Below are 23318 nucleotides of genomic sequence, written 5' to 3'. Positions count from 1 at the left end.
CTCAAAAGCAATATGCACTTGATTTAATAAAAGTGTTTTCCAACAGCTACATTGTATTACTGAGTCATTTACACACAGGAATACACTTCAAGTAGAAATGTTGCCTTACATTTTAGTCTCTTTATGTTACAGTAATAGTATAAATAATGACCACCTGAAAATCCTTGGAAGACAAAATTGCTTTCTTCTCTTGTCCCAAGTGACAGATTTGTGCATACAGGCTCCAGCTGAAATTATTTTGCCTTTGTCCGAAGGAGACACGAGCTATAAATAGCAGCCAGGATGTCTTAAAACACCACACTGCAATGTTCTCATTGCTTGCAAATAGGAAAAATGCTCATAATTTCTGTAGGTGGCAATATAAAAAAAATCAGCTCTTCACAGCAGATGCCCCTACAACACTTTAGATGAAGGTCCTGCATAAATTCCGCCTTAAGGCAAAACACATTTTAACCCACTCCTGCTTTAATAGATTTTTCTCCCTGTGAGAAGGTGAGGATGCTTTTTTTCTTCTGTTGTTTTTTTTTTTTTTTTTTTTTTTTTTTTTTTGAGTGGTTTTCTGTATTGTGGAAACAATGCAGCAGCCAGAGTGGCACAGTTTAACTGACAGCACCAAGTGTCCACTGGCTTCTTACTCTGCTGTCACCAAGCTGCATGGTGAGCTGGGACTCACCACTTTCTATTTGCATGGACTGCACAGTTTAATGCCATGGAAAACAGCAGGAGCTGCAAGATGAAGCAGTGCAAAAACCCTGACAACTTGTATCCCCAGTGCTGGCTGTACAAATTTCTTCACTAGTTTCTGTACTTGGGTATGCTTTGTTGTACAGTGGTTATGGTCCAAAAAGCTGGAAAAGGCCATGTGGAATAGGAAGAATAAAATCCCAGACCCACATCTGGAGTGTGGGGTGCTGGGCTCATAAGATTTCAGACTCTCATCCTGGAGCAAAGCCCTCAAGGCACAGGATTCCTGGGGCCAAGGAGCTTGGTCATGGGGAAGAGGGCTTTGGCTTTGGTTAGCTGGGGACCTGTTGTCCCAGCCCAAAACTGGCTTTTAAAGGGGCCAGGCAGCCAGAGCCCCCGTGCACTGAATCTCATGCAGCAGTGAGATGCACTGTATTCCATGGACCTAACAGGATTGCACCACACTGGTGCACTTCCATGAACTGTGCCACACTGCACCTGGCTGGGTTACAAAGAACTGCATTGCCCCACGTTGCTCTGCACAGTGTTACACTGCCCCCTACCCCCGCAGCATGCCACGGCCCAGCACTGCACAGTGCTGCCTATCCCACATGCCCCACACTACTGCACAGAAGGCTCAGCTGAAGATGGCTGCATTGACCATGCAAGTGCTGCATTGCTGCTTTGCAAAATCACAGAACAGTTTGGGATGGAAATTACCTTTACAGCTCATCCAGTCCAACCCCCTTCAGTCAGTAGGGACACCTTCAACTAAATCAGGTTGCTCAGAGCCCCTTCCAGCCTGACCTTGAACGTTTCCAGATATGGGGCAATTTCTCTGGGCAACCTGTGCCAGTGCTTCACCACCCTCACTGTAAAAAATGTCTTGTTTCTAGTCCTCTTTTAGTTTAAAATTATCAGTCCTTGGCTTGTTGCAAGAAGATTGTCCCCATCTTTCTTATAGGCCTATTCTAAGTATTGAAAAGTCACAGTAAGCCTGGAAGCCATCTCCAGGCTGAACAACTCCAACTCTCAGCCTGTCCTTATAGCAGAGGTGTTTCAGTCCTTTGGTCATTTTTGTGGCGTCCTCTGGTCCCACTCCAACAGGTCCATGTCTTTCATCTGCTGGGGGCTGCAGAGCTGGATACGGTGCTGCAAGCGGGGTCACACCAGAGCGGAGCAGAGGAACAGAACACCTCCCTTCACCTGCCGTCCCGCCCCGCGCCATCCTTCACCTTGCCCTCAACCCCCGGCTCGCCGCCTGCCCCACCCGTCACCCCTCAGCGAGCCGCGTCCAATCACCAGTGCCCTTCGCCTCCGTCCCACCCTCTCCCGCGCTCCTCGCTCGCCTATTGGCGCAGACCACTTCCACCGGCGCTGCCTCCATGGCGACGCGGCGGAGGGCCAGTCGAAGATGGCTGCTGAGCTGGGCGGTCGGCGGTCCTGGTCTTACCCGTGTTGCGGGCTTGCTGCTTTTACCGCCGCGCTGCTGTTGCTGGGCTGTGGCCGCCCGGCCTCCCTTTCTCCTTCCTCTTTCTCGTCCTGTCATCATCGCGTGCCCAGCGGCAAGGAGGTGGGGCCGCGGCGGGGCGTCCTCGGGCGGCGACGGAGGTTGGGGGGCAACGGGTCCTCCGTTTCCCGCTCCCTTTACTGGATCCATGCCCTACACAGCTGTCACGGACTAGGGCTGAGCGGGATTCCCCTTGATGTGGTCCTTGACTTTCATAACGGCGGCGGGAGGCTGCGGGGCGGCTTCTGACTGCGCGGCGGAGTGTGAGGACGGGGGCGGGAGGGGGCTTTGCTGAAAAACAGGCAGAAAGAGGCTCTGGCATATGAGGAGTGAAGGGTGGGGAACAGGCCTTCGTGTGGCGTCCTAGGTGAGTGGCCTGATTGGCGTCTTGTTTCTTTTTCTCCCTTCCAGGTTGTCTATCAAGTTCCTCTAAAGGAAAATCATGTCTTGAAGAGAAATGTGGATCAACAGCTAAGAATTAAGATTATGTATGACAGAAGTGTTGAGGAGTGAGTATAACGCAACAACCTTTTTGTTCTCCACATCTGAGAATAGAAACCCTATTAACCAGAACTTAACATGTTTTGTTTTTAAATATAGCTTACTACCAGAGAAAAGACACCTTATAAAGGTATGTCGTATTTGTTCTGCACTCTCTCCCCTTTTTTTTTTGTGTGCATATTAACATGGATGATGTTTAAGGCAAATTCAACTAAAGCTTTGAAGCAAAGCAATTTCACACCCTCTAGTCCAGGAAACCAAGGTTTTGTGTACAGGGTATGTCTCCATTCCAAATGTTTCCAGTGTTCTGTTGAATGTTGTTCGGCAGTTTTTTGCTCTATCCCAAGGTGCAAATGTTTCAGTAAGAAATATTTTGAAGTTTTAAAGGCTGTAGTTTTCAGCTGTAAATTCAGATTAATGCTGGCTCCCTTCTCATTTTGTCATTCCAATAGCAAAATATGGGAATACTGAAACAAAACATTTCCCAAATATTTTGATAACAGTTGAACTTCTTAGCAAGTCTGGGTTTCCACATTTCCTCTGTACCACAACATACAGCAAATTTCATGTAACGTGGTAGTTAACCCTTTTAATGTGAGTTATGTCTGCACTGCTACTGGGTGACTTTTATTTTTCCTTCTGTTCAGAACAAGCTTTTTCCACAAGCTGTATCTTATTTGGAGAAGACCTTCCAAGTACGCAAATCCACAGGGACTATATTACTAAGCAGGTTTGTGAAAGTTTGTTGAAAGCTGCTTGTTGTATTCGATACATTTGATATTTAACATTGTGGTGGTTTTTTTTTTTAATTTGCTTTTTTTGTTGTTGTCATTGTTGGGGGTTTTTCTGTGGGTGGGTTTTTGTGTTGTTTGGGTTTTGTTTGCTTGTTTGTGTTTGTGGGTTTTCTCATTGGTTTTGGTTGTTTTGTTGTTAGGTTCGGGTTTTGGGTAGTGGTGGTTTTGGGTTTTGCTGATGGTTTTGGTGGTGGTGGTGGTTGTGGTTTGGTTTGTTTTTTAATGTTTTTGTGTGGTTTAGTTAAAATAAAAACAGAATAGGAGTGTAAGAAATGCCCTCCTGAATCAGACCAGTGACCTATCGGTGGTGGTAGCAGATGCTGTTCAGGGAGCATACACAAATCTGCCAGCCTTCTGTGATCAACATCTACATTGCATAGCCAGCAGGTCAAGGGAAGTGATTCTCCCACTCTTAACCTGCTCTGGTGAGACCCCACCTGGAGTACTGTGTCCAGTTCTGGAGCCCCTATTACAGGAAAGATCTGGACGTGCTAGAGCATGTCCAGAGAAGGGTCATGAGGATGATCAGAGGGCTGGAGCACCTCTCCTATGAGGACAGACTGAAAGAGTTGTGACTATTCAGTCTGGAGAAGAGAAGGCTCTCAGGAGACCTTATTGTGGCCTTCCAGTATCTTAAGAGGGCCTACAAGAAAGCTGGTGAGGGGCTTTTTAGGATGTCAGAGATAGGACTAGGGGGAATGGAGCAAAACTAGAAGTGGGTAGATTCAGACTGGATGTTAGGAAGAAGCTCTTCACCATCAGGGACACACACTGGAACAGGTAGCCGAGGGAGGTGGTGGAAGCCCCATCCCTGGAGGGTTTTAAGGCCAGGCTGGAGCTAGATGTGGCTCTGAGCAACCTGCTGTAGTGTGAGGTGTGGGTTTGGAACTAGATGATCCTTGAGGTCCCTTTCAACCCTAACAATTCTATGATTCTGTGATTTGTTGTTTCAGGGATGATAAAGGATATATGTGCTGCCTGTTTCCTTTTTATATGTACCCTTATTTATAAGCTGTTCCTAATCTCTCATTGAACCTATGCATATTCCATTAATGACTTGAGCATTATGTCCTCCAGAGCAGGTTAACTAACAATCCTCACTGTGAAAGTTAACATTAGATACTTGTCCTGCAGTGTTTTTGGATGCTGTAAGACTATTCTAAAGTTTCTTTTTAATAATAAAACAGTGCTGACTGTCTTTCATGTTTGATTGAAGGCAGTGTGCCACAAACCAGTATTTAAGGAGGAAAGCTGACCCTCACAGATACTGCCGGGGAGCCTGTGCAGACCATACAAGATGTGGGCCGGTTATAGTTCCTGAGAAACATCTCCAGGTAAGCTAAGCCATTCAGATGATTCCTAGGCTTTGCAATAATATTGTTTGGTGAAATTAACAGAAGCATTAATACTGTTAACTGTGCACAAGTGACATGCTTGCAGGATATCACTAAGTTTCAGTGACAGAATACAAGAGCTTGACTTAGAATCATAGAATCACAGAATATTAGGGGTTGGAAGGGACCTCTGAAGACCATCTAGTCCAGCCCCTCTGCCAGAGCAGTGTCACCTAGGGCAGGACATACAGGAACGCACCCTGGCAGTTTTTGAAAGTCTCCAGAGGAGACTCCACACTCTCTCTGGGCAGCCTGTTCCAGTGCTCTGTCACCCTCACAGTAAAGAGTCTCCTCCTGTTGAGGTGGAACTTCTGTTGTTCCTTGTCCTGTTAGTGGGCACCACCAAAAAGAGACTGGTACCTTCATCTTAACACCCACCTCTCCAATAGTTACAGACATTGATAAGATCCCCTCTCACCCTTCTCAAGACTAAACAGCCCCAGTTCTTTTAGTCTTTCTTCACAGGAGAGGTATGTCAGTCCTTCAGTCATCCTCATAGCTCTCCATTGGACTCTCCAGTAGATCCCTGTCTCTTGAATTGGGGAGCCCAAAACTGCATACAGTGTTCCAGGTGTGGTCTCACCAGGTCAGAGTAGAGGGGAAAGAGAATCTCCCTAGGCCTGCTGGACACACTTTTCTTGATGCACCCCAGGATACCATTGTCTGTTTTGGCCACAAGGGCACATTGCTGTCCCGTGGGAGTTTCAATAGTTTCTGACATTAAAGCAAAAGCCAAGTACAACTGGACTGTTGACTGTTAGCCTGAGTTACAATGAACTGTACAGAGAGAATGAGATTCAAAGCTTGTTGAATTGATGCTAGCTACTGCGTTATTCACCTTGATCAATGAGATTTTCACAGAATTAATAATATATATTTTTGTTGTTTTAAGACCTCATTTAAAGAGGTTATCCACTGAACCAGGAACATGATACAGGAAAAGCTATATTGTTTCCTTGAATGAATTTTTTATTCAACTACAGTATGTGACTGTTAGATTTCTTTCTTTCTCTTAGCTTGAAGTTTCAGCTAGAGTATTGATTACATGTGAAATGTGGTTGCTACTTATGTATACTCCTTCTGTAAGAGAAAATTTTTAATTTGTAGGAAATTGAAGGGTGCTAATTTGAGGATATCCAGCTTGGCAGGCACTTTTTTTTTTCAAAATCTGCTACCTTAGTGTCTAACAAATCAAAGAACTGGCAATTTCAAAGTTATTCCTTGGCTGCGGTTTTGTTTCCTGTTTTCATAGCAAATTTCCTCATCTTCCACTGTGCGGTTCAATCTTTGCCTCAAGCTGACTGAATTTTGTCATGCAAAGTTTGTGTCATAGCTGATATATATTTTAATTGTGCCACTATATATTTTAATTGTGCCATGTGAACGTTTTCAAAGCAATGCAGGGTGTACAATGAGAGTGAATGGCACTACGGACCCACAGGCTTACCTGACCAGGAAGGGGTTCGGGATGCTGACTTTGTACTTTACGTTAGTGCTCTCACTACTGAAAGGTGTGGCCATGAAAACATCATTGCATATGCAGCCTACTGCCAGCTGGAGGCTGAAATGGACAGGCAAGTGTTCCATCTGGTACAAACTCTGTTTTTAATTAGACTTTTGATTTATTTAGTTTGTGATTGTGTAGATGTGGAGTTTAATTGTTTCCCTGTGTTGTATAATGTATCGAAGTTGAAATCATTATTGAAATAGACAAGCACTGTATGTATCTAAGACCACAAAATCATGAAATAGTGCTTACCTTGCAGAGCTGAGGCATTTAAGTCATTGCTAGTTGTCTACTGTTTTTGCCTGAACTTTATCTCAAGATCTTGTTTCTGTTGAAGTGAATGCCGTATCTCAAAAATCTGAAGGAGATGGAATGCAAATAGGCCCTACTTTATGTGGCTCTTGCTTCTAGTTTGGTAGTAGTCCTTGTAACAGACACATTCTACCTCTATAGTGTCTTACCTAAAATTCAGATCTCTTCCACTGTTGTCAGTGACATCAGTGCAGAATGCTGAGTATAAAGACTAATCCCTTCCCTCCCCACTTCAACAATAAGCTGGTTGCTGTATTTCTAATAGACTATGTAAACAATTGAGAAAATTATTTGGAAGAACTTATCTTTACATTAGTCTCCATTTTCTTTAAAAAAAATCTTCTACCTTTTCAAGTGGATGTGGTTTGAATTTGCTACTGTTTTACTGAAAACACTTTAATTTTAAAAACTGTCTTGCAGGCCAATTGCAGGATATGCTAACTTGTGTCCCAATATGATTTCCACACAAGCTCAGGAATTTGTTGGCATGTTGTCTACAGTGAAGCATGAGATTATCCACGCATTGGTAAGGGTTGGTTTCATAAAAAATTCATTTCCCTGAAATTTGTACTTGCTTCCTCACACACCTCCTGGTTGTTGCAAGGGAATGATGTGTGGTGGAGGAAAGCTCTTGTGTGTGTTAATTGCCTTGGAGTCTGGCACCTGAAGTGCCTGTGATAACTCGTTCACACTGACTGGCATTTGACTTTGCCAGTGTCTTAGCAAAGGTTTCTGTGTGCTTGGTTTTTAATTTGAAGGGTTTCTCTGCTGGACTGTTTGCATTTTATCGTGATGATGATGGAAAACCTTTGACAACAAGATATGCAGATGGACTCCCTGCTTTTAATGAGAGGTATGTTAATTTTTTGGGCCTCTGGTACTCCCATTGCAGGATGTTTTCATGTTGCCTTCTTAGCATTTTTTCTTGCCTGTCAAACATCCAACTTGATTCCATTATTAGAATGCTTTGCCTTTAATAAGTTCAAACATTGGTGTGTTAGTGGTTTTTTAGCCTTTCTTTACATTTGTATTATGCAATTGTTTTATCCGTGTGCATTACAAACTAAAGCAAGACTTCCTTTACCAGGAGGCTTGAAATTAAACATACAGACTAGTCATGCTTAAATTCTCACACTGAGCACCTTACTAAGTCAGGGTTTATATTTTCTGTGGTGTGTCTACTGTCAGTGCAATTCACCTTTAAGACATACATCATTCAAACTTTATAGCTTTGCAGAACTGACAATGTGTGTAGTCTGCTGCCTGATTTTTCTGATGTGTTGAATGGTTTGAATTTTTTTCTTAATTTAGTTCATACTGTACAAATGTTCTAGAGGTTTATGGAGGTGGAAAGGTAGAAAGCTTTTGGTTTTATTCAACTTTTTATAATAGCAATTCTGAGGATTTTTATTTCATTTCTTACACTTTGGATAACTGTAGAAAATATGTCTTGAGTCTACAGGAATTTTTTTAATTATCTGACTTACTAAATTAGAGTTGTGTGTGTAATGAATGCATATTTTACAAAGGAGAATTGTTGCATGATGAATTTAAACTTCAGAAAGCATGAGGAAGTGCAAAGATTATTCATGATTCTGTGATTCTGTTTGTCTATGGAGATAAATCTTTGCACAGTAGTGTGTATTTGTGGGCAAGATTTATAACCAAAGCATCCTTCTCACAGTCTAGGTTTGTATCAGTGGAGTGATAAAGTTGTTCATAAGGCAGTGAGGTTATGGGATGTCCGTGAGGGCAAGATGCTGCGCCACTCTGTTCATCTCCTGATAACGCCTCGTGTAGTTGTAAGTGTGGATTAACTTCAACTTCTACACTTTGTTTGCCAGGGTTACCATCACATTCTCAGGCCATAAATATTTATTATACTTTAAGAAGTAATATCCTAATATTAAATACCCTTTCCCTGAAAACGTAGCCTAAACACTATGCAATTAAGACTAGATAATTATATATAATTAGCTGAGACGGTGTATCCAAAAGGAAGTCAACACAAGAGGCAATCAAGAGACTGGGATGTAAATTATAAAAGGTTAAGCAAAACTGATGCTGAATAGATTCCACAATTCTACTCTTTAGATGCTTTCCTACAGACTTACACACCTATTAGTCCTGTTGCCTTAACAGATAGTCACTGCTTTTCCCATTTTTATGTTCACCCTAGTTTCTACTTTTCTCTTCAAAAACATATTTTTAATATTTTTCTGATTGTATTGATTAAAAAAATAACACAGTTAACATTTTTGCCATGTGTAAAAAGTATTCTTGGAAATCTTTCTTGCTTCCTACACTTCTGATTCTCTACCCCCCACTTTCAACAGAACATATGCTTAAGGCTAATAAATTGGCTTTGGAAATAAGTTACAGTGTTAATTATATTTGGCCATGAGTAATCTTTTTGTTTGTTTTATATCTAAAATAGAATGTGGAACAAACTTGGTTTAATTACCACTGTTCTGAAAATTGTCCGTGCTGGTCAAAAGGTTCAGAGTGTTAAAAGTGCTCCTGAGTAGTGCCACACTGGCAAAGGCTGAGCTCCTGACTCTGAGACCACAGCTTTGTTGTGATGCCTCTTCAGGTGTAAAAATATTTTGCAGAAAATACTTCCCCATGCAGAACCGGGTTGCACATACATCTTCCTCACAGAAAAGTGATTTTCCTCTGAAACATTTGGCAGAAACAGGGTTGTAGTGTTTCTAAATTATTTTTGGGATGGGGGCATTGTTTTTATATGGCCTTTGGTGTGTGCATACTGTTCTCAGCTAATCATTTTCTGATTTATTCTTCCATCATTTATTTCCAGGAAATAAGCAGATAGATTGCTAGATTTGGTGTTGGGGTACTTGCTGGCTTAGCTTCTCAGCAGAAGTGTTTTTTTTACATTTGGAGGAAAATGAGATGGCATGGAAAAAGAAATGCTGCAGTAGTTTTTAAAGATACTTCTAGAACACTAGGTCTGTGTATAGTTGGTTATATGTCTCGATATCCTGAGAGTTTTGTGTTGAAACGTTTTCTTTCTAGGAAGAAGCTCGAAAACATTTTAATTGTCCAATTCTAGAGGGAATGGAGCTTGAAAATCAAGGTGGCATGGGTACGGAGCTCAATCACTGGGAAAAGAGGTTGTTGGAGGTTAGTGCTGGTATTAGGGATGGAGGGGGATGTGGAAGTGCCTACTCCTTCTGCCTTTACTTGTAGGTTTGTAGCAGTGCCTACTGGAGCCTTGAAAATGCAGGTGTATCAGACCTCACTGAGATTATCACAAACTGTACTAAACTACAAATACTTCAATGTCCAATTTCTGGATAAGTCTTCTTACCTTATTGGTAAATCATAGGGTAGGAGTTTGAGATAAGCTGATTACTAGAAAACTAAAAGGTCTCTTACTTTTGCCTGCTATTTACCCTTCTAAGAAACAATGCTGCTTTTTTTTAAGAGAAAAGGTTATTCCTTTTTGAGTCAATTCAACTTTGTCACTCTTTGCTTCTTATCTGACAAATATTTGATCGTTCTGTCTATTCATTATCTTGACTTCATCTTTATTCATGTCCCCTGGGGTTAGCTTTTGCCAGCTTTAGACCTTCATCTGATCAAGGAAATGCTTATTTCCCTCTTGACATTTAAGCTTATTTTTATTTATAACTTTGCATTCGTTGACATTTTTTGGCAGAGATACACTTTCTAGTTATTGTTGTATATAGTGAAGTAAAGATGAAGGGAAATGCTACGGGACAGACCTTTTTCTGGAAGTAATCTTGAAAAATACATGTTCTTCAGACTAAAATGGTTAGTTTTTCCTGCTTTTCATTAACCTTTGGTGTGGAACAGTAAGTTAAAGACAACTGGAAAGGCTGCCATAAGAATGAGGATAATTGTAAGGATTGAGTAGGATTAACAAAAAGGAGATGATGATTGTTCTCCACCTTTTCAGAGAAAGTTTGTAATTGGAAAGCAACTCATATGGTTTGTTTTTGGTCTTGATCCAGATCTCATTAAGTGTTGTAGAGATTGCAAACATAGGACTAATAACTCCTCCTAATCATACAAGTGGAGAAGGAAGGCTGGAAAACTACATGTTTTGAAGAAATAATATAAATGAGATGAAGTTCAGTAATAGAAATCCCAAAGTTGTGTAATTAAGGCTGAATGACTTTTACTGTAAGCCTGGACTTTATCAGATGGAAATGACTGAGCAGGAAAAAGGCATTTCAGTTATTATCAGGCAGCTCCAAAGTGACTGGAGTTGCTTTTTTGAGGCTGATAAAAACTTCTTTATTCCAATGCTGCACTAATAAAGCCTCCTTGAAAGTGCTGTGTTCCTTTAGTCATATGTCCTGTGTGCTTTGCTCCTGAAAAGGACTACTAGAAATTCTAGGAAAATTAAAATTCAATCTTGCACAAGAAAACTAAAATGAGCTTGGGTTTCATCTTACTAAAAGGAAACAGAAGCTGTGGTGTGATTCCTGCTAAATACATTTGAAGAAGGAAGAGTTTTATTTTACCTAAAGAAAAGCTGAGTACACACTGGAGATGAGTGAGGTTAAGCTGGAGTTTGGAATGAGCTTTCTGGCTTTTAGAATGCTGAAGCTTTGAAGGCTGGAGCAGGTGGGGAAAGGAGTTCTACTTTTGATCCCTTTCATAAGAGATTGGAGTTTGGTTGTCAATAGTAAGAAAGTACTGGAAATAATTTTTTTTTTTTATAAAAAGTATTTTCTTACAAAAATGTTTTTGAGTGGCTTGCTGATAGTAACTGTTAACTTTCAGAATGAAGCAATGACTGGATCCCACACACAGAATCGAGTCTTTTCCAGGATCACCTTAGCATTAATGGAAGACACAGGGTAAGAGTTAATAAGAATGGGGTGCTTTTTTGTTAATTACTGTTTGTTTTTCATTGTACCTGGTTTTATTTGGAATTTATTATCTACTGCAACATTAATTGGCATAATTTGCATTACACTAGACAAGGAGTTATACCTGGTATGTTAATTTTTCTTTGTGCATTTGAAAACCCATCCATTTTTAATCTAGCCTTAAAAAAATGCATGGCAATGCCTAGTACTGTTTGCAGTGTCTGTTTGCTTTTTTCTTAATATATTTTCTGTTTCATGTAGTAAATACTATTTTTTTAGTTCTTGTTGCACTTAGAAAGCATAAATTGTCTAAAACTTCATCTTTCTGTATGCATTGTTCCTTTGCAGGTCATGATGCATCACTGTTGAACAAATAAACATTAAAATTTAGTTAATTGTGACTCGCAAAATAGTGAAATTGTAATCGATTTTGTTATAGGCAGAAAGTGATCCAATTTTTCCTTTTCTCCATTTGAATGCCCTTAAGGCACAGTATGAAGTTCTTTGAATTGCTGTTTCATTAATCAGAACACTGAGTTTTGAAGTAACTCTATTCCCATTTCAAAATACCTTTGCAGCTGGTATAAAGCAAATTACAGCATGGCAGAGAAATTAGACTGGGGACGCAATAAAGGCTGTGACTTTGTCATGAAGAGCTGTAAATTCTGGATCGACCAAAAGAGAAAAAAGTAAGAATACAATCTTTAAAAAAAAAAAATGCGGAAGGTGGCCTGATGCTTGCTTACATTTATCCTTCAAATGCAACTCAGTAGAAAGAAATGGAGGTAAACACAGGCTAACGAGGAATGCTGTCCTGAGTACCTTCAGAATGCAGCCAGGCAGGAGCACACCAGGTGTACTAAGAGCAGAAGCAACCCACTCAATAAACACAGAGCTAAACATCTTAGGGTGTGGAATGCATTTACCCTATAAGAGGGCTCTGCTTAGAGAGGAGGGGAGGGACTTGATCTAAAAGTGTTTGCTTTCTTACATTTTGTCCCTTTGAATTAGAAATGCACTGGAACAGACAGTCCTGACAGTCTGTTAAATTATGAGAAGGGGTTAAAGTGATCTCATGTGATTTTTAATCTATTTTTTTGTCTTTATTTCTTTTTCAGGAGGCAATTAATCAGTCCATACTGCGACACTTTGAGGAGCAATCCTTTGCAGTTAACCTGCAGGCAGGACCAAAGAGCAGTAGCAGTGTGCAACTTACAGAAGTTTCCAAAGCAGTTACCTCAGGAATATCAGGTATAATGGATCTTACTTTCCAAATAACTGGTTTTTATTGTTGTACTTTACAGCCCAGTGATCACACTTGTTTCTTTTTTTTTTCTTTTCTTCTGAACTAGTAGCTGAGATTAGACACTGTGAAAAATGTTGGATTAGTTTATTATAAGGAGTTTTAGAGGCTGGAAAAACAAACTTTGTGATCTTTAATAAAACAATAAGCATGCCACTTAGCCATCCAATTAAATATCATGTGGAAACATTGCAGTATAACACAAGTCCACCAGAATGTTTGTTGGGGGCATTTCTTTACCCAGTCATGGAATCATGGAATGATAGACGTTGGAAAGGACCTCTGGAGATCTAGTCCAACCCTGCTGCCAGAGCAGGCTCACTTAGAGCAGGTTGCACAGGACAGCATCCAGATGAGCTGTGAATGACTCAAGAGACAGGAACTCCACCATCTCTCTGGGCAGCCTGTTCCAGTGCTTCACCGTCCTCAACATGAAGAAGTTCCATCGCATGCTTAGATGAAACTTCCCAAGTTTGTGCCCATTACCTCTTGTCCTGTCACTTGGCACCACTGAAAAAAGGCTGGCCCCATCCTCCTGACACCCACCCTTTAAGTATTTCTAAGCATTGATAAGATCCTCCTTCAGTCTTCTCAGTCTGGTGGCCTGTGTTCCTGCACACTGTGAAATTTGTTCTGCTTCATCCCAGAGGATGCTGTGATTGCAAAGGAGGGGCAGGGGAAGGGGTAGGGAGTGACATATGCAAATGTAAATCTCTCAGCATCGTTTTTGTATTCTTAAATACTTGTGCCTTATCTGCTTTGTGGCTGTTAATAACATTCCTGAGTGGCAGTGGTTGATGTTCTTACAGCTGTAGCAATTGGTTCTATTTAAAAACAGCTGCACACTTGTCTTTGCACAAACTGCTTCACTTCATATTTTGCTTTACAGTATTTTGACAATCTTAATGGAGTACCTGCAGAAGAGCTGCCTTACTATGGTGGCTCAGTAGAAATTGCTGACTACTGTCCCTTTAGTCAAGAATTCAGCTGGCATTTAAGTGGCGAATTTCAACGCAGCTCAGACTGCAGAATAATTGAAAACCAGCCAGGTCAGTTTTCAGTTCTTCATATGGTTATTTAACAGACTGTATATTTCTGAATCTGGAATGGGCTTGCTATATACCCAAACTAATTGCATGTGAAATTAGTTCTACACTACTAGCTGTGTAAAAGCTGCACTGGGGTGAGCAGCACAGCACAACTCCCTTGTACACACATAGGAAGCAAGCACTCACATCTTATAGAAGAATCGCATAAGAGCTGAACAGAAAATAACTCCAAATTATCTAAATGCAAGGCAAAGGGTGAGGTTGGGTCAGTTGGTTGTTTCTTGAGTCTGTTAAAAATAATTCCACTTTCCACCTTCATAGGTTGGTCCTGTGGTTTTGTTTGTTTGTTTTGGCCAAGGCAAGGAGCTTTGCAAATTACCAGGACATGGGCTTGTCTCCTAGGGTAATGCATGAATGCTCAGTATTGCAGAGCTCCAGAGTGCTGTAGAATATTGCCTGGCTATACATTTGTCTCAAAACCAAACTAACGAACACCCTCTGTTCTCAAGCCAGCAGTCAGCTAGCACTCCCTGAGGGCAAACATATCCACATAGTTCTGCTTTAAAGTGCTTGGATGTTTTGTGTTGGGCTTGCCCTTTTTTTTTTTTTTTTTTTTTTGCTTGTATGTTGGGCTTTTCTTTTTTCGTTGTTATTTATCTTGGCTTTCTTCACACTTTTTATTCAAGACAGCATGATTCGCAAACTGGTGAAGATTAATGGTCTAAAAGGTTCTGAAAGTAAGCCTTGAATTGGCTAATTATAGCATATTAAGTGGATTTTCTGTTCCTCTAGTAAGTTGCAATTCACTTTTTTTTCTTTTTTTTTTGTTGCTACCTTAGAGCCTACCAAAAACTATGGTGCTGAGAAATACGGACCAAACTCTGTGTGTCTCATTCAGAAATCTGCTTTTGTCATGGAACAGTGCAGGAGGAAACTCAGTTACCCTGACTGGGGTAGTGGATGTTATCAAGTAAGTATATGTTGAATTTTTAGTTTTTTTCAATAACACTAGAGGGAAAAGTCAGGTAGAAAACGTAGGCTGTGATTGTTAGAGCTTTGCACCTGGACACTGTACATGATCATCTCTGCCTTACATCACTAGATTGTGTGATTTGCTTTGAAAATAAGTTATCTTCCAGTCATAATCCTGTGGTTTAGACCATGCATTGAGTTAAGTATGTGACTGCTGGAATGGCTTGTGTGTTACTTCCAGTCTTGCTGGAGACTTCATCTGCTTTACCCCTGCGACACTTTCTCCACACCTAAGCAGCAGTAGTTATATTGGAATCTTTTGCTGTTGAAGCTTAATTAGTCACCCTGGGTTTTTTTTAAAGTGGAAAGCACTGTGAACATATCACTTATTTTTCATTATCCCCACTATCTATCTCATTAAAGGTGTCAGTCTAAAAAAGTAATCATTAGCAGAAGCTGAATTTTACTTGTTCTCAGTTGATTAGCTGCTTAACTGCATGAAAAGAGTACAGTCAGTGCTTCTTGAACCTAGTAGTTGCTCTGAGTGCACTAAAATACCTGCAGTTAATCTGTGCTCTAATGCCAGGTGTTTACTGAATGTAGTATTCTTGACGGAGCTTCACCACCCCAGAACCCATTTCTCTGATAAATGATTATGCAGACTTGACTTCTATTCTTTTATTTTCAGGTTTCTTGTTCTCTACAAGGGCTGCAGGTCTGGGTCAAGGACACTGTGTACTTATGCAGCCGCTCAGGTCAGGTATTAACTGTGAGCATTCAGATGAATGGCTGGGTACATGTTGGCAACCTGATTTGCCCAGCCTGTTGGGACTTCTGTGACTCCTGCCCCCCTGAGCGGGATCCTCCAGCTGCTAACTTAACAAGAGCTGCACCAATCGGTGAGTTGCCTTATTTGCTGAAGTGAATATTAAACATCTGGAAGCTCTGAAGGTTTGTGTCAGCTCTGACTGTCAGGGAACAGGAAAAGAGAGCCATGCCCTGACTGTTCTAAGATCCTAATTTGTAGAAGTTGAAGATGGCAAAGGTGCCTTGCTTTTTGCTCTGCCGTCGTGCAGGAGAGTTGCCAGCATATGCCAGAAATACATCTGAAACATAACTACTTCGTGTCACATCTCCTGGTAATTGTCCCAGAAATCTAGCTTTAGCCTAGCAACTCTCCAGAAAATCTGATCTGTGTTTTAAAGGTCATATCCTTATTATAACCTCCAAAGCCATCACTTTGGTGGAAAGAGAGTCCTCACTTGTAGAACTTCCTGTTCACAAGGTTAATACTGTAACCCAGACCGTGAGAGATGGGTGTCAGTTTTCTTTTTGAGGGAGGAAGAAAAGCTTAATTCACTGACTACCAGTTAATGTTTTGTCAAGAACAGATGGCTTTCTAAAAAAGGAAATTGATGGAAGAGAACAGTCTGTAGTGCTTTGCACTAGTGGCTTGTTTTTAAGCCTTTAACCAGTTCTTTAACAGTTGGATGTGCTGTCTATGCTGCAGGTTTCAAGGAAAAAATAAACCTGTTTTGTTTGCTTGCTCCCTCAGTTCTTGTTTTCTTTTGTGATTTTTTTTTTCAAAGTGGTGCACTTGGGTTTTTTTTTTGTCTCAGAGATGGCAACATTTCAGTGGTTGGTGTAATGAGTCCTATAGGTTAGATTTTTAGAATGAGAGAGCTGTAACTAAGGAGATTCACATTTTCTAGTGGCTATTTGAACTCATGCTTGGTGTTTCTCATACAGGGGTTTGTGTATATGTAGTTTATATTTTTACATATAAATATATGTAGAATGTAAAAATATGTAAAATACATGTATATATATAAAATAGACACTATATAATAGACATATTATACATACACATGATATATATACTATATATCTAAAATATTATATATAGAGATATAATTTGTATACACACACATGTATTATATATATAATTGCTTTTACTGTGCAAAGTGACATTTATGTTTTCTTACACCTCATGCCTGTGTGATCAGCTACCATATGGACAAACTCCCTGATTCATGTATTTGGGTTTCTCCCTCATTTTTTAAATTTTTTCTCCTCCCTTTCCTTTTCAGCTTGGTGTTTTGTGGCTTGGGTTTTTAAGTGACTTCAGCCATATGGATAAAAAGTGTTAACAAAACAGCATTCGGAGAGTCTTTGGTTTTGAGATGCTGCTTCTCCTCAGTCATGTCATAGGGAACTGCCTGCTTTTTTTCTTGCCATACTGATATATTTTTCTCATTTGAAATCCTAATCAATCTTAGTGAAAGAACACAGACATTTGTTTAATTGTAAAGGCAGTAAATGTGTAATTTGGTTGGTTTGAATTCTGAGCTGTGGAAGCTAGGATGAATCAGTGCCAATTACTGCACTGTTTGGTGTGTTTGATGATATTTAGTGTTCTTTGTTATTCCATCATCTCTTTAAAGATAAAATGTATAAGCTTTGTGGTGTTTTGTTTTGTTTGTTTTTTTTTTCAGACTTATGCTCCTGCTCATCTAGCCTGGTTGTAACCCTTTGGCTCTTGATGGCTAATTTAATTCCCCTGCTAACAGGATTATTTCTCTGCGCATAGAGTTAAGCATGGGGCAAGAAGATATGCCAAGATGCTATAACCACCATATTGCACTCCTTATTGTGGAACTCGGAGGTTCTTGTCTCTGCAGGCATCTTTCTTCTGCCAAGCCTCATCTCTCCTGGCAGGTATTGGTGCAGACAGTAGTTGAGAAGGTACTGACAAAAGCAGCCAGAGCTTGAGAGGAGGAAAATTCCCCTTGTCATCTTAGTAAGTGCCAGTATCTTCCTGAATTGCAAGCTTTGATTGTTTTGATGCAGTAACAAGATCTGCTATGCCAACCGTGTTGACTACCTGGCAACTTGGTCGAGATTTGACATGAGAACTCTTCTGTAACACAGCTGAGGGTTGTTTTATTGTGACTAGTAGCAAAGGATCCTCAAACTGGAAATATACCTCAGTGGTTTCATCAAAAGCCATGTGAAAATCCATTGTCATCACTGCTAATAACCCAGGCCTAAACAGGTGTTGGAATCATGGATTTGTTTGTTTTGTCAATTCTTGCAGTTTATGGGGGAAAGCAAAAATGTAATGGGACAGACCAGTGGGTGGCAGTTGTCTCCACAACTGGATTCTGCAGCTTTGGGACTTCCCAGAATTCATACTAGTTTATGGTGAAGTGGCTAATTCTTGGGGTTCACTTAAACCTCCTACATGATCAAAGCTGAATATCAGACTGGTAACCAAGGCAACTGTCTAGAAATCCCATTGTCATTAGGATGTGCCAGTTCTACTGTGAAATTTAATATTCTCAGAGTCATTTGTTAGGTAGATGCATTTCAGTGCTGACACCCAGTTTGTAAAATTGGGATAGGATTTCTGATTATTTTTCACTCTGCTGGTTTGTTTCTTAAATAATGGTATTACTATTTTTTAAATAGATACAAATGCAGCTGTTCCCACTTTTTTTGTAAAAGAGGAAATGAGTAGCAATGGCAGCTAGAATCTTACAGGACTATATTGACTTCTCTAGACCAAAAACTATATTGAATGTGATAAAAAAGAAGAAAGGAACTCTGATCTGTCTGTTTCTGGTTTGGCTTTTGTTTTGTTTGTTTTACTTTTACTTGGACGTATTATGGATTATTTGAGTATTTGTAGTAAGTTGAGAATGAGACATTTTTGAACCACAAGAGGGGGTATGCCTTGGTACAAAATTAATCAGTTGATAGACAAAATATGTAAGAGAAAGGAAATGAGCAAAATCTGTCTAGCTGCTGTATAGGACACTTTGAAGGATGTTTTTGTTTGTTCCTGACTCTATAGTGTGTTAAAAATAATCCTGTTCAGAGTAAAAGAAACTCTTATGTGGTCCAGTCCATATTCTGTCCTGTTAGGATAGTTTTCATTCTTGGAAAAGTACGAAACTTCAGGGAGCAGATGTGCCCACTGCACAAAAAAAAAGTGCAAATATAGGGCAAAAGGTGTTACTCTGCTTCTTAAATGTGCTGTGATGTTAGAATTGTCAGTGACTAGATCCCTTTCTAAAATTAAAGGTAGGGGGATGGAAGGGATGTGAAGTAAAATTTATTTAGCTGCAATTAAACTTAATATTAGGACTTCCATTGTAGTTGTAAGGAAATCTTTGTGCCTACTGGATTTGTTTTTTTTTTGTTTTTTTTTTACTTATTGAGAGAAATTTTTATGACACTGCTGAGGTGAATAAGCTGCAACCTAAAACTGAAGGCATCACAGTTGAGAGAACACCTTGCACTAGGCTAGTTCCCCATCTTAGCTGCAGGTTAAGTTTACTTTGAATTATACAGGGCCTAGACTAGCCTTAAGTAGGTGTTTCTGAGAAGCAATACAAATTAGGAATCAAATGGTTTAAAAAATATGTATGAGTTCCAGTTAAGAAACACTCAGATTAATAAGTGAACACTAATTATTTTAATATATGCACAATCAACAGTCAGTGTAAAATGATTCCTTGAAAACATGAAGATTTGAGAATACATCTTGGGTGCCAGAGGCTGATATTGTATTTTTTGTCTGTCATGCAATAATACAGTTTGAAAGGTATCACTCAACAACAATGCTTTTGATACTTGAAAAGAAATTATTGGTTATTTTTTCTTACTGTGAAATACTTGCACTGTCTGAACTTTCTGGTTGAACTTTATAACTGTTAAAATTTTTTTACTGGTGTTAATTTATTGTACTCAGTATTTGATATGGTAGTCTGTCTGTGTGTAAGATTTGTCATATTTAAGTGAATATTTTTATCTTCTACACAGTTGTTTATCTTGAGGGCTTTTCTTCTGTTCTCTCTTCCTATTAACTGAAAGATGGCTTGAAGTCGATGCTTACCTGCTTCTGACTTGTATGCATTAATTAAAGAAAGAGACTGTAGTGCTTTGTACCTACAGGGAAGAATCTGTCTGCCTGTCAGAGCTCTTGTGGTCAGGCTTACCAGTACCTGCTGAGTAGCTGCATCTGTGAATACAGTGAAGTAAAACTATTGCTGCCTTAACAATCTGAGATTTCAGTTGTAACTTCTTTGCCATGCAGCCCTTCAGCTGGCTGTGAACTGCAGAACTAGATGTGATGTTGGGGAGGGACAGGTACTTTAGGAGACAAAATTCAACCTATTGTATCCATCCCTGCATTAGCAGCTGTAGCCATGTTGGAACTGCCAAGGGAATGTCAAAGTAAATTTAAAGTCAGAACGAATTTGGTGACTGTCAACAAGGCTATTTGAGTTAAACTGACTACCTCAGTTCTGTTTGTCTTTACGTTTCTAGCCTGCTGTGAGCTTCAACTCTTAAAATGTATTAAGTAAAACCATGTCTCAGGTTTTTAAAAGCAAAACAAATACAGTAGGAAGCATAAGCCATTTCCAAGTGTAGAACACAGCTGAAATTGTAGCTTAAGCAAGTCAGGTAGCCTTATTGTAGTTTCCCCTTTAAAAGTCAGTTTTTAAATAAAGTTTGCAGGCAGTTGCTTTGGGTGTCCTGACCATATTGTGGCAACTCCATCCTATTTCATCTTTTAGATATGAAAGCTTTGAAGTAAGCCAATGTGTTTTGACCAGACTGGATAGGGCAGAGGGGCCCCAGAAGTAGTGCTAAGTGAGGAAGCTTGTCTGTAGCAGAAACGTTGTCAGTGTATCAGGTCCACAGCTTCCTCTTTTTTAAAAAACACTCCATGTTTGCTTATGGAAGTAAATTAGTCTTGTGGTCTTGTTTTCCCCAGTAGTTCAAATCTGTAGCATTTCAGTTTGAAGTCGTCATGCTTTAGGAACACATTTTCCTAGTGTTTCAAACAGTTAGGAAAGATAGCTTTTGGCTGGAGTATGCAGCAAGTAAAATTACAGAGAAGCAGGCAATTCACTCCTCTTGAAACGATTTGAGGTCTTGGGAGACTATCCTGGCCTTGGATGTAGGTTAATTGCTGAAGGAGAATCTTGACCCCCATTAACTGACTGTTAGTGAAGTGCAACACTAGTAAATTGGGAAAATTGATGTCACTTACAAGTAGACATATCCACAATCCCTTACAAGGGCCAATTGATTTACACCTTTCAGTCTTGCAAATCTTTCTGCTTGAATATATTTCAGTAGAGAGGGAGCTATAGCTCCTTTCTTCCCCACAATTCCTAGGCCTGACTTTCAGCCAGCTGAGCAGGTCAAGGTCTTTCCCCTGCCAGACCTAACAACAGGCTTCTGCTTGGCTGAATGTATCACTCTTCAGGCTCTGGGTCTATTTATATTCTGAATAATGAGATCTTACACCACCAGACTTCCAAAGTGCAAATGTTGCCTTTTTAATGTGAAACTTACCTTAAAGATAAAACAACTGTTGTGAAAGAACTGGCTGACCTTGAACGTGTATTTCCTATTTTGGTACAGAATGTAAATAAAGAATAAACTATTTTACTCAGATTTTGACTGGATTGAGATATAAGGGCTAATTTTTGTTATTTATGGAGTAAATATTTCCTTATTTTACTGTGTAAAGAAAAAAAAAAGGGGGGTGGGGAGAAAAATATGTCATATGAAAAAATTGTTCCTCAATAAAATATCTGTGGAAAACTGACTCTTCTTGTCCTTTGAGAGATGATAATTAACTGCAAGAATAAGTGCACTGAAGAATCACCATTACAAGTCATTTATTTTGTGAGAATTTTGAAAAATGAACTTCCATGAAGTCTGCATATTGATCGCTTTATTAAATATACTTTGTGAAATGTTCTATATCATGATTAGCTCATAGGTGAGTTACCAGAAGTTCAGTAAGGGTGTTCTTGAATGTGTTTCATACTTTAAAATTATGCAGTAGTTATGTCTTTTTTTTTTTTTTTTTTCCCCACTTGAAATGGAAGACCATAATTTCCTGTAAAGGATTTGGCCACACAATTTCCATTTCAGCAGAAGGAATGTTGGTGATGCCCAGCAGAGCCTGGAGCCACTGGCTGTGACCAGACTCATCACTGGAGGAGGTGAGCCACCTCTGCTGCTCTTTGGCAGGGATCAGCTTTGCTAGCTGTGAGACCAAGATTTTTTCAATATGTTCAGAATTACAATACATTTATATATATATTACTCTGATACGTGGGAAAGACAACAACATTCCTCTAAAACGCAAAGCAGAGATGCTTTTATAATCTAGCTTGGGTTTTTTTGTCCCTGAAGCAATATGTCAGCAAATACACAGATTTAAAAAAAAAAAAAAATATTTGCCTTCCTCTGCTATTTTGGAAAGTCAGACAAAGCAAAGCAAAAGTAGGTTACTCTTCCCTTTGTTTGCCTTGTCTCAAAATAGGGAGCCTTTCAAAAGGGTATTAAAGCTTACAAAGTGTGCCACTGTTCATCTCATAGGTGGCTTTAATTCTGAAAAACATCAGGTATGTAAAGTTACCCCAGTATAGCTGCAAGGTTTAAAAACTTCTGTGTTTCAAAAATCAATGCCATTGGTAGCAAAATAAAAAAGTCTGATACATGAACCAGTTTGTGTTTAAAATTCAGAAGTTAATAAAGAGATCACTCTTCGGGAGTGGAAGAAGCATTGCTCAAGCTACAGCAGAGACACAGGGCATTAGCCTGCAGTCTGGAAAGATGCATGGAGGTGCACTGGGGTCAGTCCAGTGGAGTTTCCCAGTGCAGTTAAAATGCAGCCTGGTTTCAAATGCAATTTTACAGGATTCTTGTGCGTTTACAGCGGTCATTTTCATGCGTGTATAAAAAGTCAAGTATTACAGAGGATTTTACTGTTACTTGTTCTGTCTTCAAAACAGCAGCATGCACAAGCTGCAACTTGTGCATCCGTCCTCCCTGTCAGCCTCCAGTTCTGCCCTCTCGGCCAGTATCAGGTAACGTCTATGACTTGCTGGGAAATCCTGACAGCTGAGGTCAATGTATTTGGTTATTCTGTGTTTCAACAGAACACAAAGTTTAACAAAGCCAGACTGTTGCTGAGGGTTCCTAGTGTCCTGAATTTGAAAGAAACCACACCCCCACCCCTGCAAACCTCCTTCTTTCTACTCCCCACCCTTTGAACTGTTTTATTTATAGATCTGAACATTCACGCGTGTCTGTGCACAGGAACAATGCCTGTTCTTCCAAAGAGGCTTACACTAGCAAACAAAATCAAGGAAGGACTAAATGTCACAAAATACAAAATGTTATTTGTGTTTGAGGGGAAATAGGGAAACCCAACATTTGCCCACATGATTGTATTTTACTGCTGTTGGACTTCTTTTTTTTAACTGAAATTTTTCTGTTTGGATGAGTTCTTCAGTTCTGCATCTTGTTCTCTAAGACTAGTAGGCAAAAATCACAGAATCATAAATGCTGAGGTTCACGTGAGCCAGGTGGAGCTCATTATGGAAATGACAT

The 23318-nt window shown here is 39.9% G+C and overlaps 1 protein-coding gene across 1 annotated transcript; it reads left to right on the top strand.

The window, feature by feature from the left end:
• The first annotated feature begins 2098 nt into the window (after window positions 1–2098).
• LMLN (leishmanolysin like peptidase) lies at window positions 2099–17481 on the top strand. The gene is made up of 17 exons (XM_054381254.1): window positions 2099–2257; window positions 2606–2703; window positions 2795–2825; window positions 3343–3425; window positions 4706–4823; window positions 6279–6457; window positions 7123–7228; window positions 7461–7555; window positions 8387–8504; window positions 9739–9846; window positions 11479–11555; window positions 12146–12256; window positions 12686–12818; window positions 13760–13919; window positions 14759–14889; window positions 15580–15790; window positions 17387–17481. The coding sequence occupies exons 1-17, from the start codon at window positions 2099–2101 to the stop codon at window positions 17479–17481; spliced, it is 2013 nt and encodes a 670-aa protein (XP_054237229.1).
• Window positions 17482–23318: the final 5837 nt, after the last annotated feature.

The sequence above is a fragment of the Indicator indicator genome, chromosome 5 (genome assembly GCF_027791375.1).
Source record: "Indicator indicator isolate 239-I01 chromosome 5, UM_Iind_1.1, whole genome shotgun sequence".
In the NCBI taxonomy this organism is placed as follows: Eukaryota; Metazoa; Chordata; class Aves; order Piciformes; family Indicatoridae; genus Indicator; species Indicator indicator.
This window is presented reverse-complemented; position numbering and strand designations above follow the sequence as displayed.